The sequence below is a fragment of the Pezoporus wallicus genome, unplaced genomic scaffold, assembly GCF_028554395.1.
Source record: "Pezoporus wallicus isolate ANWC-B61680 ecotype Strahan unplaced genomic scaffold, APGP_CSIRO_Pwel_v1 contig_642, whole genome shotgun sequence".
Taxonomy (NCBI): Eukaryota; Metazoa; Chordata; class Aves; order Psittaciformes; family Psittacidae; genus Pezoporus; species Pezoporus wallicus.
In genome coordinates this window covers 2,880,202-2,902,038 of record NW_026637470.1, presented here as the reverse complement: position 1 = coordinate 2,902,038, position 21,837 = coordinate 2,880,202, and the positions used below count along the sequence as shown (strand labels likewise).

The window sequence follows — 21,837 nt, the reverse complement described above, 5'->3', positions numbered from 1 at the left end:
GGAAGAACACTTGTACGTCTTATTTTCAAAAATAATTTGTTAAAGATTCTGGTGTGTTTCACACTAAGACTGCAGCCGAAAAAAAAAAACCGCCAAGAAAACCGTCTTTCTCCCTCTGTAGCGGCTGCGGCACAAACCAGACCAGACCCTCGGTGAGACGCCAGAGGTATTTACAAGTGCAGCAGGCGACGTTTCAGCGTCCCCTTTCAAACCCCCCGGCAAAACCCACACAACCACCGCTGCGGCCCCTCCTCTCCGTTCTCCTTCCCGGGTGCTTGACACCCGCAGGCCAGGGCTGCGTGGGAAAGTCCGCGCAACAACTCCCGGGGTGGGGGCACACACACGGACCTGCCTCCCCGCCGCTCCCCCAACTTTCATTCATTGTTGGCGCCGCGGATCAGCCCCCCGCCCCCCGCCCCCCGCGGTGGCCGGGCCGGGCCGGCCGGGGCGGGCGGCGGCGCAGCCAGTGAGAGCGGCGCGGGGCGCTGCGGGCGGGGCCGGGGAGGCGCGGCCCCGTCGGCCCTATATAGGGCGGCGCGTGGGGCGCTCCTGGCTCCGTGGGAGCGGGACCGGGGGAGCAGCGCCTGGTCGGGCAGCAGGGAGCGCTCGGCTGGGTGCCGGGGGCGGTTCCGCGGGAGACCGCGCTCGGGGAGCCCTTCCCGCGGGCGGCAGCAGGCACCTTGCAGCGGGGAGGAGAGCCGGTCTGCGTACGGCGGTGCCATTCTATTGTTCATTCGGAGAGACTTGGGGTGCGAGGGAAGGAGCTGGCGTGTCGCCTCCGTTCTCCCGCATCCCCGCGCCCTCTCTGCCGTTTCCCTCTGCGCCTGAAGAGCACCGCCTCCAGGGAGCCGAGCACCAGCACCGGCAGCTCAGGTGCACCGGTGGGATCAGGGGAAGGGGCGCAAACCCTTCCCGAGGCGCTGTGCCCCAGCGGGCTCCGGGTGAAGAGGAAAGTTGCTCCCATTCCTGCAGCAAGCTTAGGAGCTGCTGAACTGGCCTCACCTGGAAGGACTGAGCAGTTCTTACCTTTCCGATCAGGTGCCTTTGCTGCAGCAAAGCCACGGTATCCGGGAGACCACGGGGAGCAGAATAACGCCCCCTTCACTCCCCGCACTCTCGCCGCACATCATCTGTTCTTCGGCCTGTTTCGCCGTGCTCCCGGGATCACAGGAGGATCTATAACTGTGATCTGTCAGTGAGGAGAAAGGGGTCGTGGATGAACTCCCTTCCAGCAGGGCAACGAATCACTTCTCGACTGCTTATTATCATCGTGCTCTAGGACCAGCCCTTTCCTGCTAAACTTGGCTTGGGAGCTTACAGCAGGAGGGGGCGCGGGGGGTGGAAAGCCAAGCCCAACATCATCTCGTGTGTTTGACTTTTTTTTTTTCCCCTCCCTCCTTCTTCGTGAGACAGTTTGATGAATGCCTGCGAGAGGGGTATGATTTGCTGAGGCGCCTCTGACAGGACGGTGTGTGCGCGGTGTCAGTCCCGCCGCCGCCCCCCGTGGGGCTGTGAGCGGCCCGCGACGGGGGACGCGCGTGGGAGCGACTGCTGCGCTGCGCGGGCAGCGCAGGAACCACGCCACTCGGGCGAACGGCGCTCCGCGGCCTTTAGCCGGGAGCTCAGAGGAGAGTCACGGCTTTGAAAGGCGCGAGGACGAAAATAAGGAGCTAGCCCAACTCCGCCGCTTCGCCTCCGCTGGGAGCGTGCGAAGTCGAGACCCAAGTGCCGCCTCTCCCCGCCACCCGACGGGCTAGAGAGGGAGGGCCCGGGCCCGGCCCCCCTCCCGGCGAAGTTGTCTTCAGCCGCTGATCCGTGCCATCCACCTCACTTTGCCGGGGTTGTTTTACTTGGCTTGGCTTTGGATAGAAGGGACTTCGCTTTCTCTGCACCCTGAAAGTTGCCCGAGTCCTCACCGCTGCGAGGAGGAGGGCGGCGCGCCCTGCGCCTCCCCGGGGCCGAGGCCGGCGGGCCCGGCCGGGCGGCTGTGGGCGGTGATGATGTGCGGCTGGGGAAAGCTCACCCTGTCCCTGGGGCTGCTGCTGGCGATGGCGGGCGAGGTGGTGCCGCAGCCGTGCCCGGCGCAGTGCTCCTGCTCGGGGAGCACCGTGGACTGTCACGGGCTGGCGCTGCGCGGGGTCCCGAGGAACATCCCCCGCAACACCGAGAGGCTGTAAGTAACCCTGCTGGGGTGGCGGCGAGAGTCCCTCGTTCCCTGGCTCCCGTCAGGGCTCCCGCTGGCTGGTGGGGCATATGTGGCCCCTTGGAGCCGGCCTGGTTTGGGGTCCCGACGCCCTTTTGGGGGAGGGGGTGTGTGGCGTGTCCGTTTCCTTCCCCTGCTGTTAGCGCTCCCCATTTCACGGCGATGCGTGGAGTCGTGGGAGAGGTGGACTCTGCTCCCAGCTGCTGCCTTTCATTCCGAGAAGCCACGGTGAGGAGCGCCGTTCCCGCCGCCGCGGGGAGCAGGAGCGGCGGGGCGGGCACAGCGGCCGCTCGCGGGGCGGCCCGGGGCGGCAGCGGCGGAGCGGCGTCTCCCCCCGCCGGCGCCCATTTCCCGGCAAACTTCGCTATTGCGGATTTCTTCCCCTGAGGCAGTGGGGAAGAGCCGGGCCGCGGTGCTCCGCGGACGTAGGCGGGCCCCTGAGTGAGCTGAGGCGGTTCGCCGGCGCGCAGCGCTCACTCCAGCTCCGGGGCCGCGGGGTTACCGCGTGGGAAGGCTGGCGGGGCGCGCTGACGCCCGCTGCACCGGAGTGAAGCTGGAGCCCGGCGAGGCTTTGCCCGCATCTGTCTTACGGCGAGGGCACGCTGGCGTGGCTTAACCTCTTCCCACTTAGACAGCACCAAGTTTTTCCTTAGCTGTGAGACCTCCCCCCATCCTCTTTCTGAGACGGTTCGTGTACCCTTCGGCTAGGGGTTTTTTCTACTCTTGAGAGTAAGCAAGCGTCTGGTCGGTTACTTTTATCATATCGGGTTGCCTTTTAAAAGTGTCTGAGGAGTTGAAAGAGTTATCTTTAAGTCATTTGAATGTTGGTGCATGAAAAAGGATATTTATTTATACCCCCCCCCCACACACACACTTCGGGAATGAGCTGTAATTGTTAGAGCAGTTTTCATGTATAGAACCACTTCCTAATGGCTTACCTCTGGAATTGCGAAGTCTGGTTTTATTTGTAGTGATTGGTACTGAGCGATGTACACAGCTTGACCCCAAAATTTTGAGAAAAAGGGGCATATACTCCAGAAGGTAAAGTATTACTGAAGTATGAACAGAAATGCTAGGGCCTAAATAGTTTTCTGTCGATTCTGAATGCGCTTTGCATTCTGCAGTCAGTGTAGCTTTCCATGCAGCAAGTGAAGAGTTTACTTTTCATAAAATCATGTCTCCCATCACTTATTCTCCAGTCTCATGCTTGCTTGGAAGCTGTGTTTGCTTATAGGAAGTTAAGATCTGTTGTGCTTTTGTAGCTATGCTATGAAAGCTAAAAGTTGCTTAAGAATGCTGAAAATTTTCTTGATTTCAGTCTCTTAGATTTTGTAACAGGCAAACAAATACTGTAGCACATATATATATATAGTAGCTTTAGTGGTTTTCTAAGTGCAGTTATAACCATGTTCAGAGAGGTTTTGACTGTTCTATATTGTTAAAGATATATATGAGATTTATAATGGCAGGCAGAACTGACTTTGTAAAGGCCTCATTAGAGAGTTTAAAACTACTACCTTCAAGATAAACCTTTGTTCAGTCACTTGAAAATGAGGATCTCACACTGTTAGTTGTAGGAATGGTTTGGTTCATTTACATCTAATTGCTCAAAAGGCTGTGCCCATGAAAACAAACAAAACAATTTAAAAGTAACTTTTGAATGTTTAATTTTGCTGCTTGTAAATTATTTTTCTTAGGGATCTTAATGGAAATAACATCACAAGAATCACCAAGACCGACTTTGCTGGTCTAAGGCACCTTCGAGTTCTGTAAGTTTTCTCTTCCTATTACTGAAAACTTCTAGGGCTGATGCTACAGTTTGATATACAGCCATTGAGCTGGTTATCTTTCAGTTTGTCAGCTGGATAGGTTAACACTTTTTAGCTATTGCACCTGAATTTAACACCCTTCCTCCCTTTCTGAATGCAGCCCCCCCCCCCGTTCCCTGGGTTATACACTGATATGTTTAAGTTAGCAATTGCCTGAAATATCATTTGTTAAAATTTTTATAATCTCTGATTAAGCTCACAAGAGAACTCAAGGACTTAATTTGGCATGTAGCTTTGCTAAAATTGGTTGAATAACTGTTGGAGTGACTTTAAGGTTAGAAAACATATTTCACACTGAAAATGGGTCCTCTCAACCTAAAGTATAAGGAAATTCATTAAGAAAAAAAGTTCTTCCTCTACTGAATTTAAAAGCAAATTGCAGATGATGATTATTGCTTTTCTACAGTTTCTGGTCCAAAAGGAGCTGCTTTAACAGTGAATTCTTGGAAGGAATTATTTCTTTTGGTGCTTTTGTTGACACTTTTGTTTCAAATGTTACGAATCTTTTAAGATTCTGTGGGGTTTTGGTTTTTGGGGCAATTTTTCTGGGTGGGGGAGAAAAACTTTAAAATACTACATAATTTATGTAGCTAATTTGTTAATGCTATTTTATTTGAGCAAGTAGCAGTATAAAATCCTTTTCCGTTTCTGTCTGGAGCAGAAAATGTTTTAGCAATATTTAATGTATTTACAAAACAAAAGTACTGTTACAGTTATAATCTCTGTGCAGTCTTTCACTGGTGTCTTCTCCCCACACCCCACAGTTCAGTATTTTTGTTTTGTCATTCTCATGTGAGGCTAGTATTGCCTTCAAGCTGTTCACCTAGTGTCTTGTAACTTGCCCAGGAGCAGTGATGTGTGTCTGTGTGCACACCCAGCATGCATGTATATGTGCGACTTTTTAACTTTGGATTATTAAGTAAATGAGCGAATGTAGTATCGATTCCTATTTCTTTTACTGAGGATTATTTTTTCCCTTTTGGATATATGAGCCCATGCAAAATGCTGATGATGGGTCTGGAAGGTTAAATCATGTGTCACTCTAATAACTGTTGTGCTGTTTTAATGAATATGCGGTTGTCTTTAAATGACTATTGTTAATGCAACAAGTTGTCTTGGATCTTTTAGAACTTATGTATAAAAAATTCTGTATTTCAGTCAGCTTATGGAGAACAAGATTAGTACTATTGAGAGAGGAGCATTCCAGGATTTAAAAGAACTGGAGAGGCTGTAAGTATTTTGAATTCTAAACACAAGAGATTTTTTTTTGTTTTTAATCAAATCATTTGTGTGTACTCAGGCCTCTGATTTTTTTTTTCTAAAAAAACAACCCAACTTGGAATATCTATCCTAATTGAGACATAAGAAAAGAAATTCTCAAGCAGTATGTATGGGACTTGGCCAGGGGGGAGCTTTCATGAGCAGTCCAGATTTCAAATGTAAACTACAATTACCTTGTAGGAAATAGCTTGGGTACTATGAAATCTCTTCCCTTGAATAAACAAGGACTTTTTCAAACATGAATACAACTAAAAAAATGCCTGTTATCTGAAGTACACTGTTAATTGCTAGTCTTGGAGATATTTGATGTTTTATACGTCTTATTGGAAGTAACTGCTAGTTATCAAGTGTTGTCTTGTTACATAGTGGGAAAGCAGTATTTTAATTCTGCTTCAGTTTTTATATGATTGCAACATTTACAAAGGCTTAGAAATATGAAAAGTGCTAGTTCCCAAAAATTAATTGGGTTTGGACTTAAAAAGGAAAAAAAATGATTGAGTTCTATGGGGAGAGAGAATGGAGTGGCAATGAAAGGATCCTGTCTGGTGAAGTTGAAGTGCGAACACCTGCATGTTTGGATGGAGAAAATGAGTAACTCCCAAAAGGTTTTAGCTTTTTATAATAGCTGCTTAATTTTCAGTATGTGTCTTAGTTTGTTGCATTTCCTAAAATGAAAATGCTTTTAAAAATGTATTGTATGACTTGGGACATCTGACTTATTAAAGGCAAAATGCTGTTTGTTGGATATAGTTTCATTCTCGATCTAGTAAAGTCAAAGAATGCCCTGTATTCATGTATGTTTGTGTAGAACTTTAAAGTAATGTCTTCATCATTAGACACCTTAGTTGCTTCCATTTCATTATATCAACTTTTCTTTAAGCATGCATCTGAGATCTTGTTTAGCTTTTCATTAGCTGTTGCTTTAACTTCATAAAAGTATTTCTACTTTATTTAAAAGCAGCATTGGCTTAGACATTCTGTTTGTCTTTATAGCTGTGCTCTGTATCCACAGCTGCTGTGTGTTTAAAAGAAACCCCCACAAACCATTATGGTTTGCTCATATAGACAAAGCTATTCAAGAGACTTAATAACCACCAGTGTAATTATGGTATTTCTAAAGTAGTTGATATATCATGTACTTGAGTTAATTACCTCGTATTTTCAAAGAAACCACAGTAACTTTTTGACCTAAAAATTGAAGGTGTTGTTATATAGTGCAATCTTTTCTGAATAAATTTTAATGAAATCGATGGCTCTTAGAAATGCGTAGTCAGATTTTTTCAAAGTTGTATTAAAGTACTTAATGCAATGCTTTTTTACAATGTGTTTTAGATTTTATACAAAGAACAGAGTTTTAGTATATCTTCTCCTGCTGAGAGATGTATTGGAATAATATACACACATCCCTAAATTAGGTTTATAGCAAAAAAATTAACCAGTAGTGTAGATCATATTGCAGAAGTACACATATATGAAACATTAATAAATTTTAAAAGATCCTTGCCTTCATTGTGAATGTGGCTTGACACCGAGATACCCAATACTTGCCAAGTTTTAAACCAGTATGTAGTCAACTTTATTTCTTGGTTATCTAGAAGCAAGATCCTGCTATGTGATTTAAAATAATTTTTTGAAATATCGTTAATAAGTTGTCATAATTTCAAGGCATTTAATACAAGATTTCTGAAGTACGGAATTGCAATACTACAGAACAAAAGAGCGCTGGTAGTTGAAACTTGTCTATGCTCACATTTTCCATTGTTTTCTATTTATGAATTTATCAAGAGAAAAATAATTAAAGTCTTTGGAAAACAACAGATATTTTCCAGTTACATAGACACTAGTTCTGAAGAGAAATTCTGATAATTGTGTCTACTTTTGTGAGTTATTTTTGTTCACTCTTCAGCAGGCAAGCTATGACATTTGAAAGTTTTTAGTCGTTTAGATTGACAAAGTTAGATTGTTTTGTCTTTGGAATTATTTTGCATCTGTTCCAGTTATTGTTAGAGTTTCTTTAAGTTGCTGAAATTCAGTCATTGTTAGGTGTGTGGGTGACTTGTAATTTGAATATATATGCAGGGTGTCTTTAAACTGCCCCAGCTGTTGGCAGAGAACAAATATTTCATATTTGTGAGGAAAAGCTGAGAAAATTCCTCCTGTTTACAACTGCCAAGTCCATCTGATGAGGGCACATTGTTATCTGACAGCCAATTCATCTCCTTGGGATTCTGAATTAGAAATGATTTCTTGGGAAACTTGTGGATACTTCCCTCAAGTGTTTTCTTTTATACATTAAACAGCGAGCACTTAAAGCTTTTCAGTTTTTTAAAATGTTTAAGTGTAGATGTCACATTTCTGCTGTAAATGCAATGTGCCAAACAACTGTGAAATACCTGATGCAGTCCTCTTAACATGCCAGTGGAAGGTGTAAGTGCACCTTACTGCAGTTTAAATGAACTTGATTTAGTTTACAAGATTGTTTACATGTAATATTTCTTATGATGGATTATCTTATGCTAGTGTGTACAGGCTCAGTTTTAAAACATGCTTTCTGTAGTTCAGTACTCTAATATGAAGAACAGACTTTCACAGTAGTTTCCCTTTGGGGGAAAAAATAATTCATCTCTTTAGGTAAGTGGTGCTTTTAGTTTTTTTTTGTTTCTGAACTGGAATTCCCATTACAAAATAATTTCTTTTTAGATCATTTACTCTGATTTCCAAGGAACTGTTTGGTTGGATCAGTTATCATTAATACTCATTTGTAGATCTGATAATTCAAAACTGTGTGTGTCCTCAACCCATTTTAAGGCAAGTGAAGACCTGTGGCATTTTGCAAAATTAATCTCAAGAAACTCTCAACCTTCTCTTCAACAGGCAACTTAAAGACATTATTTGATGAAATCTCTGTATATCTCAAGTAGACAGTAATGTTTTTCCTATAGCTTAGTAAAGGAACAACAAATCTCTACTATACTCGGTATATGTAATAGGACATAAAGCTATTTAGATGTAATATGCCGCATAACTGGTATTTATGTCACACCAGTGTAATTGTAGAAGTGCAGTGGAAACCAAAACCACAATAAATACTGCTGTAACAAGTGGCTGTTGCTACAACAGCCTTGCTGCAATTTTAAAGTAAAAATATTCAGTTAGCAATAAATGATTGTGTAGTAGTGCTTGCTACATAAGAACTGGGAGCATAAACACGATTAAAAGTAGCAACTTAAGCAGATAAGTTTTGGGTTTGTGGAAAGTTCAGTTGCTGGACAGACACTGGTGAAGCTGAAGGTGATTTTGCTATAGGACTTTAAGTTGGATACTTCTCTGGAAAGTCTTATGTACTTATATACTTCAGTATATATTTCAGTGTTCACTTGGGTATAATCTTGTGTGAAGGCTCAGATTTTAAAGGGTACTAGCTCCAGTCCAAACCAATTTGGTGCAACACTGCCTGAGCTAGGAAGCCTGCCATGAATATAGCTTTCTTCACAGCCTGTATCTGGAATAGCTGAGTCACGTGGTCTGTGTTGTATAAGTGCTCTGTATGCTGAAACAACGTTCTCGGAATTTCAGTACATACAGCCTATTTTTTCAGTCAGCCTTTGTGTACATCCTGAAACAGTGTCAAAAATTCTTGGATTAATTATGATCTTGTCTGTCCTGCATTTAGCATCTGCAGTGCTTTCTATATTGACTAGTAACCTGCATGATGACCCCATGGTTCTATGGATAGGCCTTTAAAGAGTATATGGCCCTTCAGTGCATGGCAGGTCCCATAAAGAAAGGATTAGGATTTGGCCTGTTATATTTGCTGAACCTCTCTTACGTAGACAACATTCATGTATCACTGGAGGGTTTCTGTATGTTTCATAACAAATGCCGTAAAAAGTCAAGGTATGGAGAATTTGCTCAACATTTTAGAATTCTGGAAACCACTGCTTATTATGGGAGACAAAACCTTTTGAAATGATTCCTTATGAGAATGTGAAATTGAAAGCTTGTTTCTTTTTTCTTTATAAAGCTGTCACCTTGAGTGTGATGTTTATAATGGTTTGAAATAGCCTCTTAAGAAAACACGAGGAAAATAAACTGAAAATCTCAACTTTCTGAAAACTAACAGTTATTAGACACAACTTTAAAAATTATGTTCAAAAGTTGTTATACCTGAGACCAGCACCTTCTGTGGTATTGCTGCAAGTGTTCCCAGTGAAGTATCTCGGTGTTTTTACAAGCTATTGTCATCTGAAGGGACGTATAATATTTGAAGACAGCTGCTGTAGACTGTTGAACCAGTTCCATTATAAGCTACTTAAGTCTAAAATTTCCTTACAATCCTTTGTACTCCAGGAATACAGTGTAGTCAGGTTTTGAGATAAGTATACTACTCACTTGTTTACCCATCAGTGCAGTTACCTTTTAATTTAAGAATTTTTTTTCCCGATAGGTATGTTGTTATAATTTTTCCTAGTAATTTTTCTAGTCTAGTTGACATGACAGCTGTTATGCTAAGACTATGCTTAAACATCCTAAAGCTATCAAAATAGGAAGAGTTTATAGCAGTCATTTGAAAACTACCCGCATTTTTCTTCCTGTATTTGTGAATAATCCATTGAGGTAGCAGTATGCCCCTAAAATGCTAATTTGGAGTCTGATTCTGTAGATATTTACCATGTGAATAACTTGGTTTGCATGAGTAGTCCCACTGATTACCCTTGTGAGAAAGGTTACTTGTGTGGCCTAATAAGTTTCCAGGCTAAGCCCATCACTTCTGATATTTGCATTAAAAGTTTATTTCTGAAATGTCTATTTATTATCATATGTCTATTGATTATCATAATAGTTCTAAAGAGTTACTGTACAGACCTAAAAAAATCCCCAAACCCCATAAACAAAAAAACCCAAACCAAAACCCAAATACCATGGAAACCATTTCTGTTGAAAATTAGTGTGGAAGTAAAATGTTACTCTCTCAGGCTCTAGAACAACCTCTGAGTTAGTGTTTGACCTAAATATTTATGCACACACACGCACCCCCCACTTCCTTAAAAGCCAGCCCCCTTCTTGAGGTACATGGTGTGTAAGCTGAAATCCTGTGTTCAAGAGAAGGCTGTAAGGGTTGAACATCAAGTTGGTACTTAAAATAGGTTTTAAATTGAAAGCTATCTTTGTTGTATTTTCATGTTTCTTACAATGTATCACTGAATGATGGATAAAGAAGTATTTCAAGAATTAAATGTTACAGTTCATTTTTTTTTTAACTTCTACAACACAGCTCTAAAAATGGAGGGATTGTCTGTACTTGCTGTTTATTGGGGCTCCATCTCCACAAATACATTATAATAAGTTATCAGAGCTTAAGATGAAGAGTATGTTTACTTAGAGTGTACTTACAAGTGTTTGAGTACAGAAAATTATTTAAGTTTTTGCTTGTGCTGCTGATGAACAGTTTGAAACTTACAGATGTGCCTGCACAGATGGAAACGTATATTTCAATTACATAGTTTCAAGGGGAGGTTTTGTTTTGTTGCTGTTTTTATTTTTGGTGTTTTTTTTTTTTAACTTGGTAAACAAATGGAGGTACTACTTAGATTTCTTTTCTGGTTATAAACCTGCATGCAAAACTGCTATGCTTGCAGCTTCTGTAGCAAGAACTTAATTATAATTTCAATACATAGGAGTCAATCTTGTCAAAGATATTAAATGGGGTTCAGTATAATAAGGTGGGTTTTAGCTGTATTTCACATACTGCATGGTCAGAGTCATCTGTTTGGTTATAACCTAGTCTGATAAATATGTTAAACCATTAAGCTTGCTTTGAAATTGTAAAACCGAAACCACGATCTCTGAACGTACAGCGTTTTACTGGGAATCTCACCTTACAAAGACATGCTTAGCAGGATGGACTAAGAAATAAAATGTTCCATCTAGGATAAAACATGCTTTCCAGTGATTAAAATAAATCTATTTGTTAACTTTTTGTTGTGTATAGATGTGTGGCATGAGATTGCAGTTTTATTCCGATTATTTAACTACCTCTATCCATAACGTAGCTTCCAAATAGGAAAATAGTACCTTTAAAAAGAGGAACAGCAGGATTTTCCATGAGTCTTTAAATGTGAGCTGAATCAATAAATTTATCCCAGAATAATTTTGTTCTGAAATTTTCTTTCTGATTTTGAATTTCGGATATTTCAGTTGCAGAAAAGAAATATTGAAACCCCCAGATTTCACTTCTACAGAGTTACATGATCAAGGTTCAGGAGCAGGGACTTCTGAAAAAAATGCCAAATGTTGTCTACTTTTATGATGCAGTTTTAGCTGAAACAAAACTTGGGGTTTTGGTGTAGTTTTTTTTTCCCTTCAATTTACATATGCTTGAGTGTGAAGTTTAAAGGTTATTGTTTAATTTTAGGACCCTGGTAAAAAAATGCTATATTAGCAGTGGAGTCGCTACTACTGTTCCAGGAGCCATTTGTATCACAATCATATCCGAAAGAACAGCCAATAAATGGACAGAGTTTCATCTAGTTGTGCTTGACTGTATGTACTCTCAATGAAAACAGCTCTTTTAGCAGTAAGACCTTATATTATATAGTATGAAGGTTGTACTGAACTCTTAAAATGAAATTGTACCTCTTTAGCTAGAAGTTAGTCTCCAGTTTCTTTTCTCACTGAGTCCTGGTCTTTGTTTTGGTGTGCAAGTTCGTTACTGAAGCCTGAGAGTTGTTATTTTTCAGTTGAGGTATGTTCTGAACAGTTTCTGACTACTGCAGTCAGAAAGGATAGTTTGGACTGCCAATCAAACACCTGAGGTGCTAATACATGTGCTTGTTTTTTAAGGCTGCTTGATGTTTTGATTTTTCTCCTCCAAAAAGCATTAATACCTAATCACCTGACTTCTGTCTGAATGTATGAGCATTTGAAGGGTTAATACCTTCATGTGTGTGTGATAGGTAGCAGAATAATAATGAGGTAGAGAATATGGTTTTGAACAGCCCTGAAGGGGAGAACAGTTATTCCTTGTTAATCATGGATGTGAAAAATCCTTCTCTTCACTAATCCTACATAGTTTAAGGGCAATGCATAGCACATTCCTCTCCTTAGAGTAAGGAGACCACAAAGCCTGCAGTGCTAATTACTTACTGGAGGAATGTGAGACCATCTTACATGAATTGTACAGGAACACCTGTATTAATAGTTTAAATAAAAAAACAAACCAAAAAACAACAAATCCAAAACAAACTACAGTATTTATTCTGTATTAGCAGACTTCTGTCAAAGCAACTTCAAATATCTTCTCTGAAAATGTCTGTTAAATCAGAAATAGGAAAAGGCTGTCTTTGAAGACACTGTTTAAAAAGATGCAGTGTTCTACAGAATTTTTAAAATCAGATTGTAGCTACACTTTCAAGAATACTATTAAATATTTGATAAAACAATGAACAATGTTCTTTTAAAAGCCTTGTACATGTCTGGTATTATTTTTAGTATGTTTCATTCATCTGAGTGTCTTTTCTCATGGGACTCCCTTTATAGGTCTAGAAGTCAAACTGCAGTGAGAAGTCCTGTTTGCTCTTTGCAGACCTTTTTACAAATTCCAGGGCAGGAAGGCTGTTTATTTTTCCCACATCTGTTTTATGCTCATCCTTTGTGACACTGTTTGCTGGATGCTCCTCTTTCTTGCTCCCTCTGAAATGGGTAATTTGCACTGTTGCAAAACACTGAAACCAAGTCCGATTCTACACAACTGTTGTAATGTTTTTATTTCAAATAGTGTTTGTGTTCAGAAACTATTTTAAACTGATGCTGTAGAGCACTGATGTTAAAGCTTACAACTAAAGCCGCATGTTAGTTTTACTCTGTAAAAGTCATATTTATCTCTTGCAGAGCCAGTGCAATATTAAGAAAAACAAACAAACAAAAACCAAAACCTATAAAAAAACCCCAACAAAACAGGTTTAATGTTAGATGGCCACAGGTGAAAACTGAGCTGTCATTGCATTTTAATATAACATATTTGAAAGAATTTTTAAGGCACTCCTTATTTTGACTGCAGAAGCCACAGTTCTATCTGGAATTTTGCAGTTAAACTCCGAAATGTATGAGGGATCTGGCTGCATGGCTGCCACTTCAGTGACTCATACTCTTATATTACCTCACTTATTATGAAGATTGTTTGAAACTTCATCAGAAGAAATGCTTTCCTTCATAGTAGGTAGTGCATTGTGCTGGCTTGTCTTTAATAATAGTCTGGACTGATAGTCAAATACAATGTGGCAAAGTTTTCCTTAAGTTTTCTGGAAGACATACCAGTTTTTCTGTTTTCAGTTTGGCAGGATGCCTATACAGGTGCTACAGAAAAATGCTGAAATGAAGACTTACTGTGGTAATTCAGTGCCAGAAAGACAGTTATAAGCTTATCTGGACTATCTGCAGGCTCTTCTTGCCTTTTTAAAAGAAATCTGTCCAAACTCTAGATAAATTCCATTTAATGGTTCAACTTCCCCTCCCCTCTTTTTTTGCCTGTTTAGTTCGTGGTTTTTTTTTTCCTTCGGAAGTAATTCCAGGTATTGTCAGACATCAGCTTTGCTTTGTCTGGTATGTGATCCTCTTTCTTTATGGAGGTTTTGTAACTTGTGTTTCCTTCTTTGTGGTACACTTTATAGAATAAAATCCAATGGATTAGCCTCACAGGATTGTGGAGGTTTGAAGTAGCCTCTATGGATAGTCCCATGCATAGTCGACGAGAGCAGATGGCTAAGGGCTATTTCCAGATGGGTTTTGAATGTCTCTAGTGATGAAGAATCAAAAGCCTTTCTGGGCAACCTATTCCAGTGTTTGACAACCCTCACGGTCAAACACTTTCATGTTTAAATGTAATTCCCTGTATTTTGATTTGTGCCTGTTGCCTCTTGTCCTTTCACTGCTCACCTCTGAGAATGCGTGGCTTGGTCTTCCTTACTTGTGAACTAGATGCCTCACTTATACACATGATATATTTATACACACTGAGATTCCTCTGAGCCTTTCCCTCCTCAGGCTGAACAGTCCCAGCTCTCTCAAACTCTCCCTCTGTGGCAGGTGTTTCTATCTGCTTAATCATCTTCATGGCCCTTCTCTGGACTTGTCCAGTATGTCCATGTCTGTCTTGTAGTGGGAAGCCCAGCACTGGGCACAGCTCTCTACATGTCTCACCAGTGCTAAGTAGAGGCGAAGGATCACCTACCTTGACCTGCTGGCAGTGCTCTTCCTAATACAGCCCAGGATGCTGTTGGCCTTTGCGTCAAGGGCATATTGCTGGCGCCAGTTTAATCTTGTTCACCAGAACCCCAGACCTTTCTCTGATTTTCAGCTTGTTCTTCAGTGTATGCTGGTGTATCGGGTTGTTCCTCCTTAGGTGCAGCACTTTGCATTTTCCTTTTGACCTTCATGAGTTTCTTTTTTTGACCAGGTTCCTCTGAATGGCAGCATGCATACCTGTTGCATCACTCATAGGTTTGTATCTTTTGCATATGTGGTGAGGGTGTACTCTGTCCCATCTTCCAGGCTGTGGATGAAGATGTTGAATAGTACTGGCTCTGGTACTAACCCCTGGGTTATATCGCTAGTGACTGTTCTCCACCTGGACTTTGTGCCACTGATCACAGCCCTTTGAACTTGGCACTTCAGACAATTTTTCAGTCCACCTCACCATCTGCTTTTGTAGCCTTTACTTACTCAGTTTACCTATGAGGACAACCGTTATGAGAGACGGTGTCAGAAGCTTTACTGAAATCAAGATAGATAACATCCACTGTCTTCCTTTCATCTGCCAAGTTACTTATGTAGGAGGCTAGCAGGCTGGTCAGGCATTATCTTCCCAGTTGTAAATCCATGCTGACTACTCCCAGTCATCATCTCGTCCTTTCTATGCCTAGAAATAGCTTCTGTTTTCCTCTGTCACGTTCCCAGGCATTGAGGCGAGGTTACCCAGCCTCTAGTTTCCTGGGTTTTTCCTTTCTTTCCACACATTTTTTAGTGCCATAAGCAAAATTAATAAGTAATAACCAGCTATTTATAGATATATTTTTTCTCTTGAAACAACAAGGAAGACAGGAACTTCCAGAAAATAACCACAGGTTTTTCTCTTCTTTTGTAGTAAAAACAAAAAAAGCCAAACCCCAACTACACAAAGAGCTTTGTTCTAGTTGGAAAAAGAAGTGAAGTGAGTATAGACTCCCGATTTTCTGTGCAAAGTAGTGTTCTGCATAATATATGGAGAATTGATTGGAGTAGGGGAGGAATGTGATAATTCTGGACTTGACATCAGTGCCATATGAAAAGAAAATGAAGGACAAAATATGTTAGGGTTTAAGTTGTGTACATTAGTACAGTGTAGTACTACAGTTTGCAAAGTAACTTTTGTCACTTCCTACACAAGTAAGAAATTGAATTTGTAGTATTGTAGTAGTATCTATGTTCTTCCTCCTTGCAGAACTTTTTTTTGCTTTTATTAAACATCTAATTTGGTATTTCATGTTATATTGAAACTTAGATATCTTTGTTAGTCACTATTTAGCCTGGAAAATGGAGCCTCAATTAAGTGGTTCTTGACCTCGAGAAAATTTTGACTTAGGCGTCTAAATGCTGCAAGATCAGCCCTGACTTCTCAGATTCCAGTTCTTATTCATGTGGTCAGTTAACTTGATATTGCTAGATTTAGTGAGATTATGAGTAGTTTGACTAGGGACAAGAAGGTCTTTGCAGAGAATTCTTAATGGAAAACCTGTCATGATCTTTTGCTTAGCTCTTAATTCTTAGGCCTTCTCACTTGATGATGTGTTCATGCAAATCACATTCACAGACAGCATTTGCCATATGTGTTGAGGTTCAATAGATTGTGGCTTTGGACATGGATGCGCAGATGTTCTTTGCCTCTGGCAGAAACAGCAGCACATTTTTGTATAGAAGAGTGATAAGGCTTGCCTTCCTTGCAAACGTAAGTGTACGTCAAGCTCTGCGTAAAGCTCTGTGAGGAAATAGGCATCTCTTATTCTGATATCTATTATTCTGACCCTATATATCTAGGGTCAGGTTTTTATGTCTTCATGGTTAAACCAGTTCATAGAGATGATTCAGGTGCTGTGTGCTAGCTTTCTTTGTTAAGACACTTGGGTAATTTTATAGGTTGATTCTGTATATCCTGAGCTCATAAAGCCTGAACTGGTATTAGACCTTCCCAGCTAATGCATATCCTTGTAACCTGTTGGAACTACTTCAGGAGTCTGGTATGCTCTGTCCTTGTGAGTAGATGTACTGTTGCATGAGCACTTTTATGATTTTCTTTTTCTGTTGAATGAACACACGATTTTCTTTTTCCTCCTTTCGCCCCCCATGAATGAGTGATGCTGGGTCACAGTGATTGTGGTATGACAACTTGGGAGAGATGTCAGAATGGATTGATGGCATGGCCAGGTTGTTTACTGGCATGTCCTTTAATTTAAAATTGAAATATAATTAAAATGTGTGCTTTTAACATTTATGCATAGTTTGCAAATGAGCTTCAGTGAAAAGATGTTATATGGTATTTTTAAATGGGTGTGATAGTAATGTCCTCTGCTGACAAACAGTGGGTGTGGATGTGCTCCTTTTGGAGAGTAAGATTCTAAGCTATGCAGTGCTGCGTTTGTATGTGCAGATAGGGTATTTACACTACTTTCAGCTAACTTCAAAGGAGGAATGAAAAATAACGACTTAAGCTAACATTAACTTTGTGTGAGTTTGGAAACCTTCTATCCTCCTTCCTGAAGCAATGGTGGTAGAATGAAATGCATCTCTGCCTTGTATTTAGAGTTTTGGAAGGCTCTGAGTCGTTACCACCCAATGGGATAGGCTCTTTCTAATTAAAGATTTATAATTTCCTTGGAAGGGCTCTTAACTTGAGAAGTTAGTTAGGGGGCTAGAATTACATCTACTTGAACTAAAACCCACTGGAAGATGACTTGTGGGGGATGAAATATCAGCCTTCCAGCACCTATGATGTGGTTATCAAAAAGCTCAGTCTAGGCTCATTGCTGTGATGAGAGAATCATAACTTGAAATGAGAGGTTATGACTCTTAGAAGGGCAAAACTTCTTCAGCATGAGGACAGTGAAGTACTGGAACTATTTAGTGAGGCTGTGCAGTCCCAGACAGCTGCTCTGGCTGTATGTTGTAGATTACAGTGGGATCAGAAGCAAGTTGCAGTGAAGGTTGTAACCAAGTCTGGGAAATAAATACAGACCTGTTTGTGAATTATAGCAGCAGATGATTACATTGCAGACAGTATAATTAAGATTTTCTCCCCCCCCCCCCCCCCCCTGCATGAGTGATGCTGGGTCACAGTGATTGTGGCATGACAACTTGGGAGAGATGTCAGAATATATTGATGGCATGGCCAGGCTTCAGTGGGTTAAGATATGTGTTACTGGGAGAGTAATGGGATTTTGCTGCAGTCTACCTCTAACTCTGTCATCCACTACATATCCTCTGGCTGCTTGTAGATGACAAGTAAAACTAAGATATTTGCCTATTTCTGCAAAGCTAGCCTCTTCAGAACCAGTAACTCAAATTGAGCCAATTTTTTTGCTTACCTTACTGTTGTCTGCTTCACAATGTAACCTGTTGCTTGCATGTTCCTCCTTTTTATCTGCCTGTTGGTATCAAGCTTCCTTTTAACAGTAATTTCACCTGTCATGTGTTAAGATTTTCCTTCCTCGTTCTTAAATGATCATTCTGTATACTGCTTGTATCACTTCACTTTGAAGGTGCTTTTCTAGTCTTTACTGTGTTTAGAAAACTGAGCTCTGGGAGCTTTAAGCTGAAGTAGTTTAAATGCTTTGTGTACTTTAGGTAGTATGTGGAATTTGCTTAAAGTCATCATGAAGAGCTCAAAAATTTACCTGTGCCAGTATGTCAATTTGCCCAATGTTTTTCCTGAAGATTCATTTGGGAACAGAAGAAAGCTATGTATACTTGCAACTGTGCCTCAGCTTTCTTAAACTGAAAGAGTGATATGATGTTTCTGGCTGTAACCAAGGGACTTTGCAGTTCAAGGTATTGCAGTGTTAAGAGATTGTCCAATACACTTTTTTGTTGCTTACACCACTAACACTTCATCTCTTCTGAGCAATCTGCCATTGCTTGAGGAATACAGATTTTTCTAGCTCAGTCTGGAAACTGAATGGTAGCAGTATGGAATTGCTCATCACTGTTCCTCAGTGCTTCACCTTGAACTTCATGTCAGGTCTGGAGAGCAGTTCAGTTGATGAAACCAAAATTTCTCTTCTTAGGGTGTTCTGGGGGAAATGCTGCCTGCTAGGTAGCTGCAATGAGGTCTCTGCCAGCACACATTGAAAGAAAATGTGGAGTGTTTCTGGTTGTTTTTACACTGCAGTAACTGTGGTTCTTTGCAGTATGTAGTTATGAATCCATCTGTGCTTACCTCTGGTTTCAGCTCTGGGGCGAAAGGGGATCATGCTTTTCTCACACTTGTTCCATTATGTCTATGTGTTCTGGATAGGTATTGCTATTTCAGACAGAATTAAGCATGAGGTCACCTGAAAAAGTGGAATTATTGGAGAACCATGCACGCTGGTGAATTGTTTTAAAATAGGAATGTGTTTTCTGAACTCCTAGTGTGATTCTGTCTCAAAGATTGAGAACTCTTAATGACTGTTGAACTGGAAGTTGTTGTGTGCTTGGATACTAGTCTGTGTGTTCCAGATAAGCCCTGCGTCCTTTATAATTCCTTCACTTGTGTGTGAATTCATAGCATTTTCTTAAACAGAGCTATCTATTATAATCTCAAACTTCATTTCAGTGAAGTTCAGTTCATAAAATCTTGTAGAAGACTTAAGGACAGCAAGTTGACCCCTTTGAAAACATCTGTTGTAACTTGATAGATGTAAAGAATAGCTGAAGCCTCTTTCTGAAGTATGATAAAGGATGTATTTCCCATAATTTCCTTCATGAAAACTGGCAATGTTTGATATTCTTGGGCACAGGCAATAAGTAATGGTCAGATTTTTTTCATAGAAAAGCTTAGTTCTAAAAAAAACAACTTGAAGTGGGATAGAATCATTTGAAGTAGAAGCTACGAATACAACATTCCTTAAAGATCAGTCATTTATTTAACTTGTATATTTCCTCAATTCACTCAAATAGCAAATACTTTCATTTTGTGAATGGCAAAGTAAAAACGTACATCGAAACAGTATTTCTAAGTTCCAGGCACACTTGGTAGAAACTATTGAGTCCAGAGGGTAGTGCTGTTTGTTGTTACTTTAATCCATGAATTTGATTTATTGTCTGTAACTTAGATTTTTAAAGTCTGTACAGCAGCACATACATCAGTATGTTAACAGTATGCTCAGTTGTGTGGGCCATGAGAACTGCAGGTAATAACAGCAACTCCTGATCTGAGGTATTAACTGCTTGTGTAGGAAGTTATGTACTAACACAAGTATTCCGCTTGTGAATTATCCTAAAGTGATGTTAATTATGTCCTTGTAAGACTGTTGTTACATTTTGAAAATATGTTGCATTGAAAGGAGTGTGGCCAGCAAGTCCAAGCATATTGTTCCCTGCTTCTGCTCTCAGGAGGCCCCACCTGGACTATTGCGTTCAGCTCTGCAGTCAGTACAGAAAAGACATTGATCTGTTGGAGTGGGTCCATATGAGGCCATGAAGATGGTCAGAGGACTGGAGCAACTCTCTTAAGACAGGCTGAGAGAGTTGGGCTTGTTCAGCCTGGAAAAGACTCAGAGGAGACCTTAATACAGTGTTCAGTACATAAAGGGTCCTACAAGAAATCTGGAGAAAGACATTCTACAAGGGCACATAGGGGTAGGAAAAGGGGAAATGGTTTTAAACTGGAAGAGGTTAGATTTAAGTATTAGGAAGAAGTTACTTACCGTGAGTGTGGTAAGGCACTGGAAGAGGTTATCCTGAGAAGCTGTGACTGCCTCTTCCTTGGCAGTGTTCAAGGCCAGGTTGAAAGGGGCTTAGAGCAACCTGGAGTAGTGGAAGGAGTGCCCTGCCCACAGCTGTGAGGTTTGAACTAGATAATCTTTTAAGGTCCCTTCCAACCCAAACCATTTTATGATTTAGTGAAAGGCAGCCTTCCTGAAGAGCTAGTTAACACTCTGTACTACAGTGCTTTTTTTATTTTTATTTTTTTTAATTATATGGGACTTCTGCAGAAATACACATACTTTCTTTGCCCTTTCAGTTACAGCTTGCCATTTTTTTCTAGCATCAGAACTTGATACAGTCCTTAAATATCAACAGAAATTTTTGGCCTGAATAGCTTCTGATTAGAGACTAACTTCCCAAAGTCTTTACCCTGAATGTTTTCCCATGTGTTTTTTGATCATAATTGTGGACTTTCAGGTTTAAGTCTTAACTATTTAGCAAAGAGAAGGGATGAATAAGCTTTATATCTTTTTTTTTTTTATTTAACCATTTGCCCAGGTTTGGTGTCTAAGAACTCTATTTTCACATTATTCTTTTCTGATCACAAATATAACTTTGAAGCAGTTTTCTTCCTACTACATTTTTTTTGTGGTCCTAGTATATACTTTTATACATAAATTTACTAGAAGTTAGAAAAATGCCTGTTTTAAATGATCTGGTTTGAAAATGCAGTCAATCCACAAACACTAAAATGCATCACTTATTTATGTCAGTAAGGTTTTCTTTTAAGCTATGTTAAATCAAGTCTTTCAGTAGTCATTAATTTCTTCATAGCTCTTTCTTTTATATTGAAAACTTCACTTCCACTGATTTGGAAATCTGACTTCCAAGATCACAGTACAGGTTTATTTTTATTTTTGTTTTTTTTTTCTTCTTTTGCTTTGATTAAGCCTATTTTTCTGTGCCTTAACTTGCATCTTCAGCCATCTTATCCCTGTACTGTAGTGCTTCCTTTTCAGGATTTCTTTCACTCTAAATTGTCTTTATCTTGTAAATGTGTGATTTAAATTTCTTCCACATGAAATTAGGATTTCTGCTGCTTGACTAACAAAAAGGAACCTAAAAATGAGAATTACAGATATCTAGATCTCAAAAAGCTATATTGCTTATTTTTTGAAATGTGGGAGCAAACTTTGGTTATATAAAGAATATTTTTCAGTTTATATCACCCTCATCAGTAGTTGCATTAAACTTTAAGGGAGCAATAATTAAGTGAACTATACCATGCAGCTACTTATAACTGGGTTTTGAGTGTGTGTGTGGGAATTTATGGGAAAACTTATATTGGAAAGACCTTTAGATGGAGCAGGGCTTATGAAATGAGCCCTGTGAGGCTAAAGGGGCTTTAGTAGTTTAAATTCAGCCTGAAGATGAGCAAAAAAATTTTGAGTCTTTATGAAATTCTAAAAGTTAGTTTTGCAAAACTTTAATTATCTCTTTATTTCACCTTGTGGAACGTTTTGGCAACAGTTTGTTGACATATGTAATGTACCCACTGTAAGGATAAAATAAGTATCAGATAATACC

The 21,837-nt window shown here is 40.5% G+C and overlaps 1 protein-coding gene across 7 annotated transcripts in view; it reads left to right on the top strand.

Annotated features, from left to right (window-relative positions):
- Positions 1-864: 864 nt before the first annotated feature.
- The window catches only part of SLIT2 (slit guidance ligand 2), a 268,218-nt gene continuing 247,245 nt past the window's right edge, over positions 865-21,837 (top strand). For all 7 annotated transcript variants that reach the window (XM_057405646.1, XM_057405644.1, XM_057405645.1 and 4 more), the window contains exons 1-3: positions 865-2,173; positions 3,901-3,972; positions 5,191-5,262. In XM_057405646.1, coding sequence (XP_057261629.1) covers positions 1,998-2,173; positions 3,901-3,972; positions 5,191-5,262 — 320 coding nt within the window. In that variant the 5' untranslated portion in view covers positions 865-1,997. The remainder of the gene's footprint in view (positions 2,174-3,900; positions 3,973-5,190; positions 5,263-21,837) is intronic.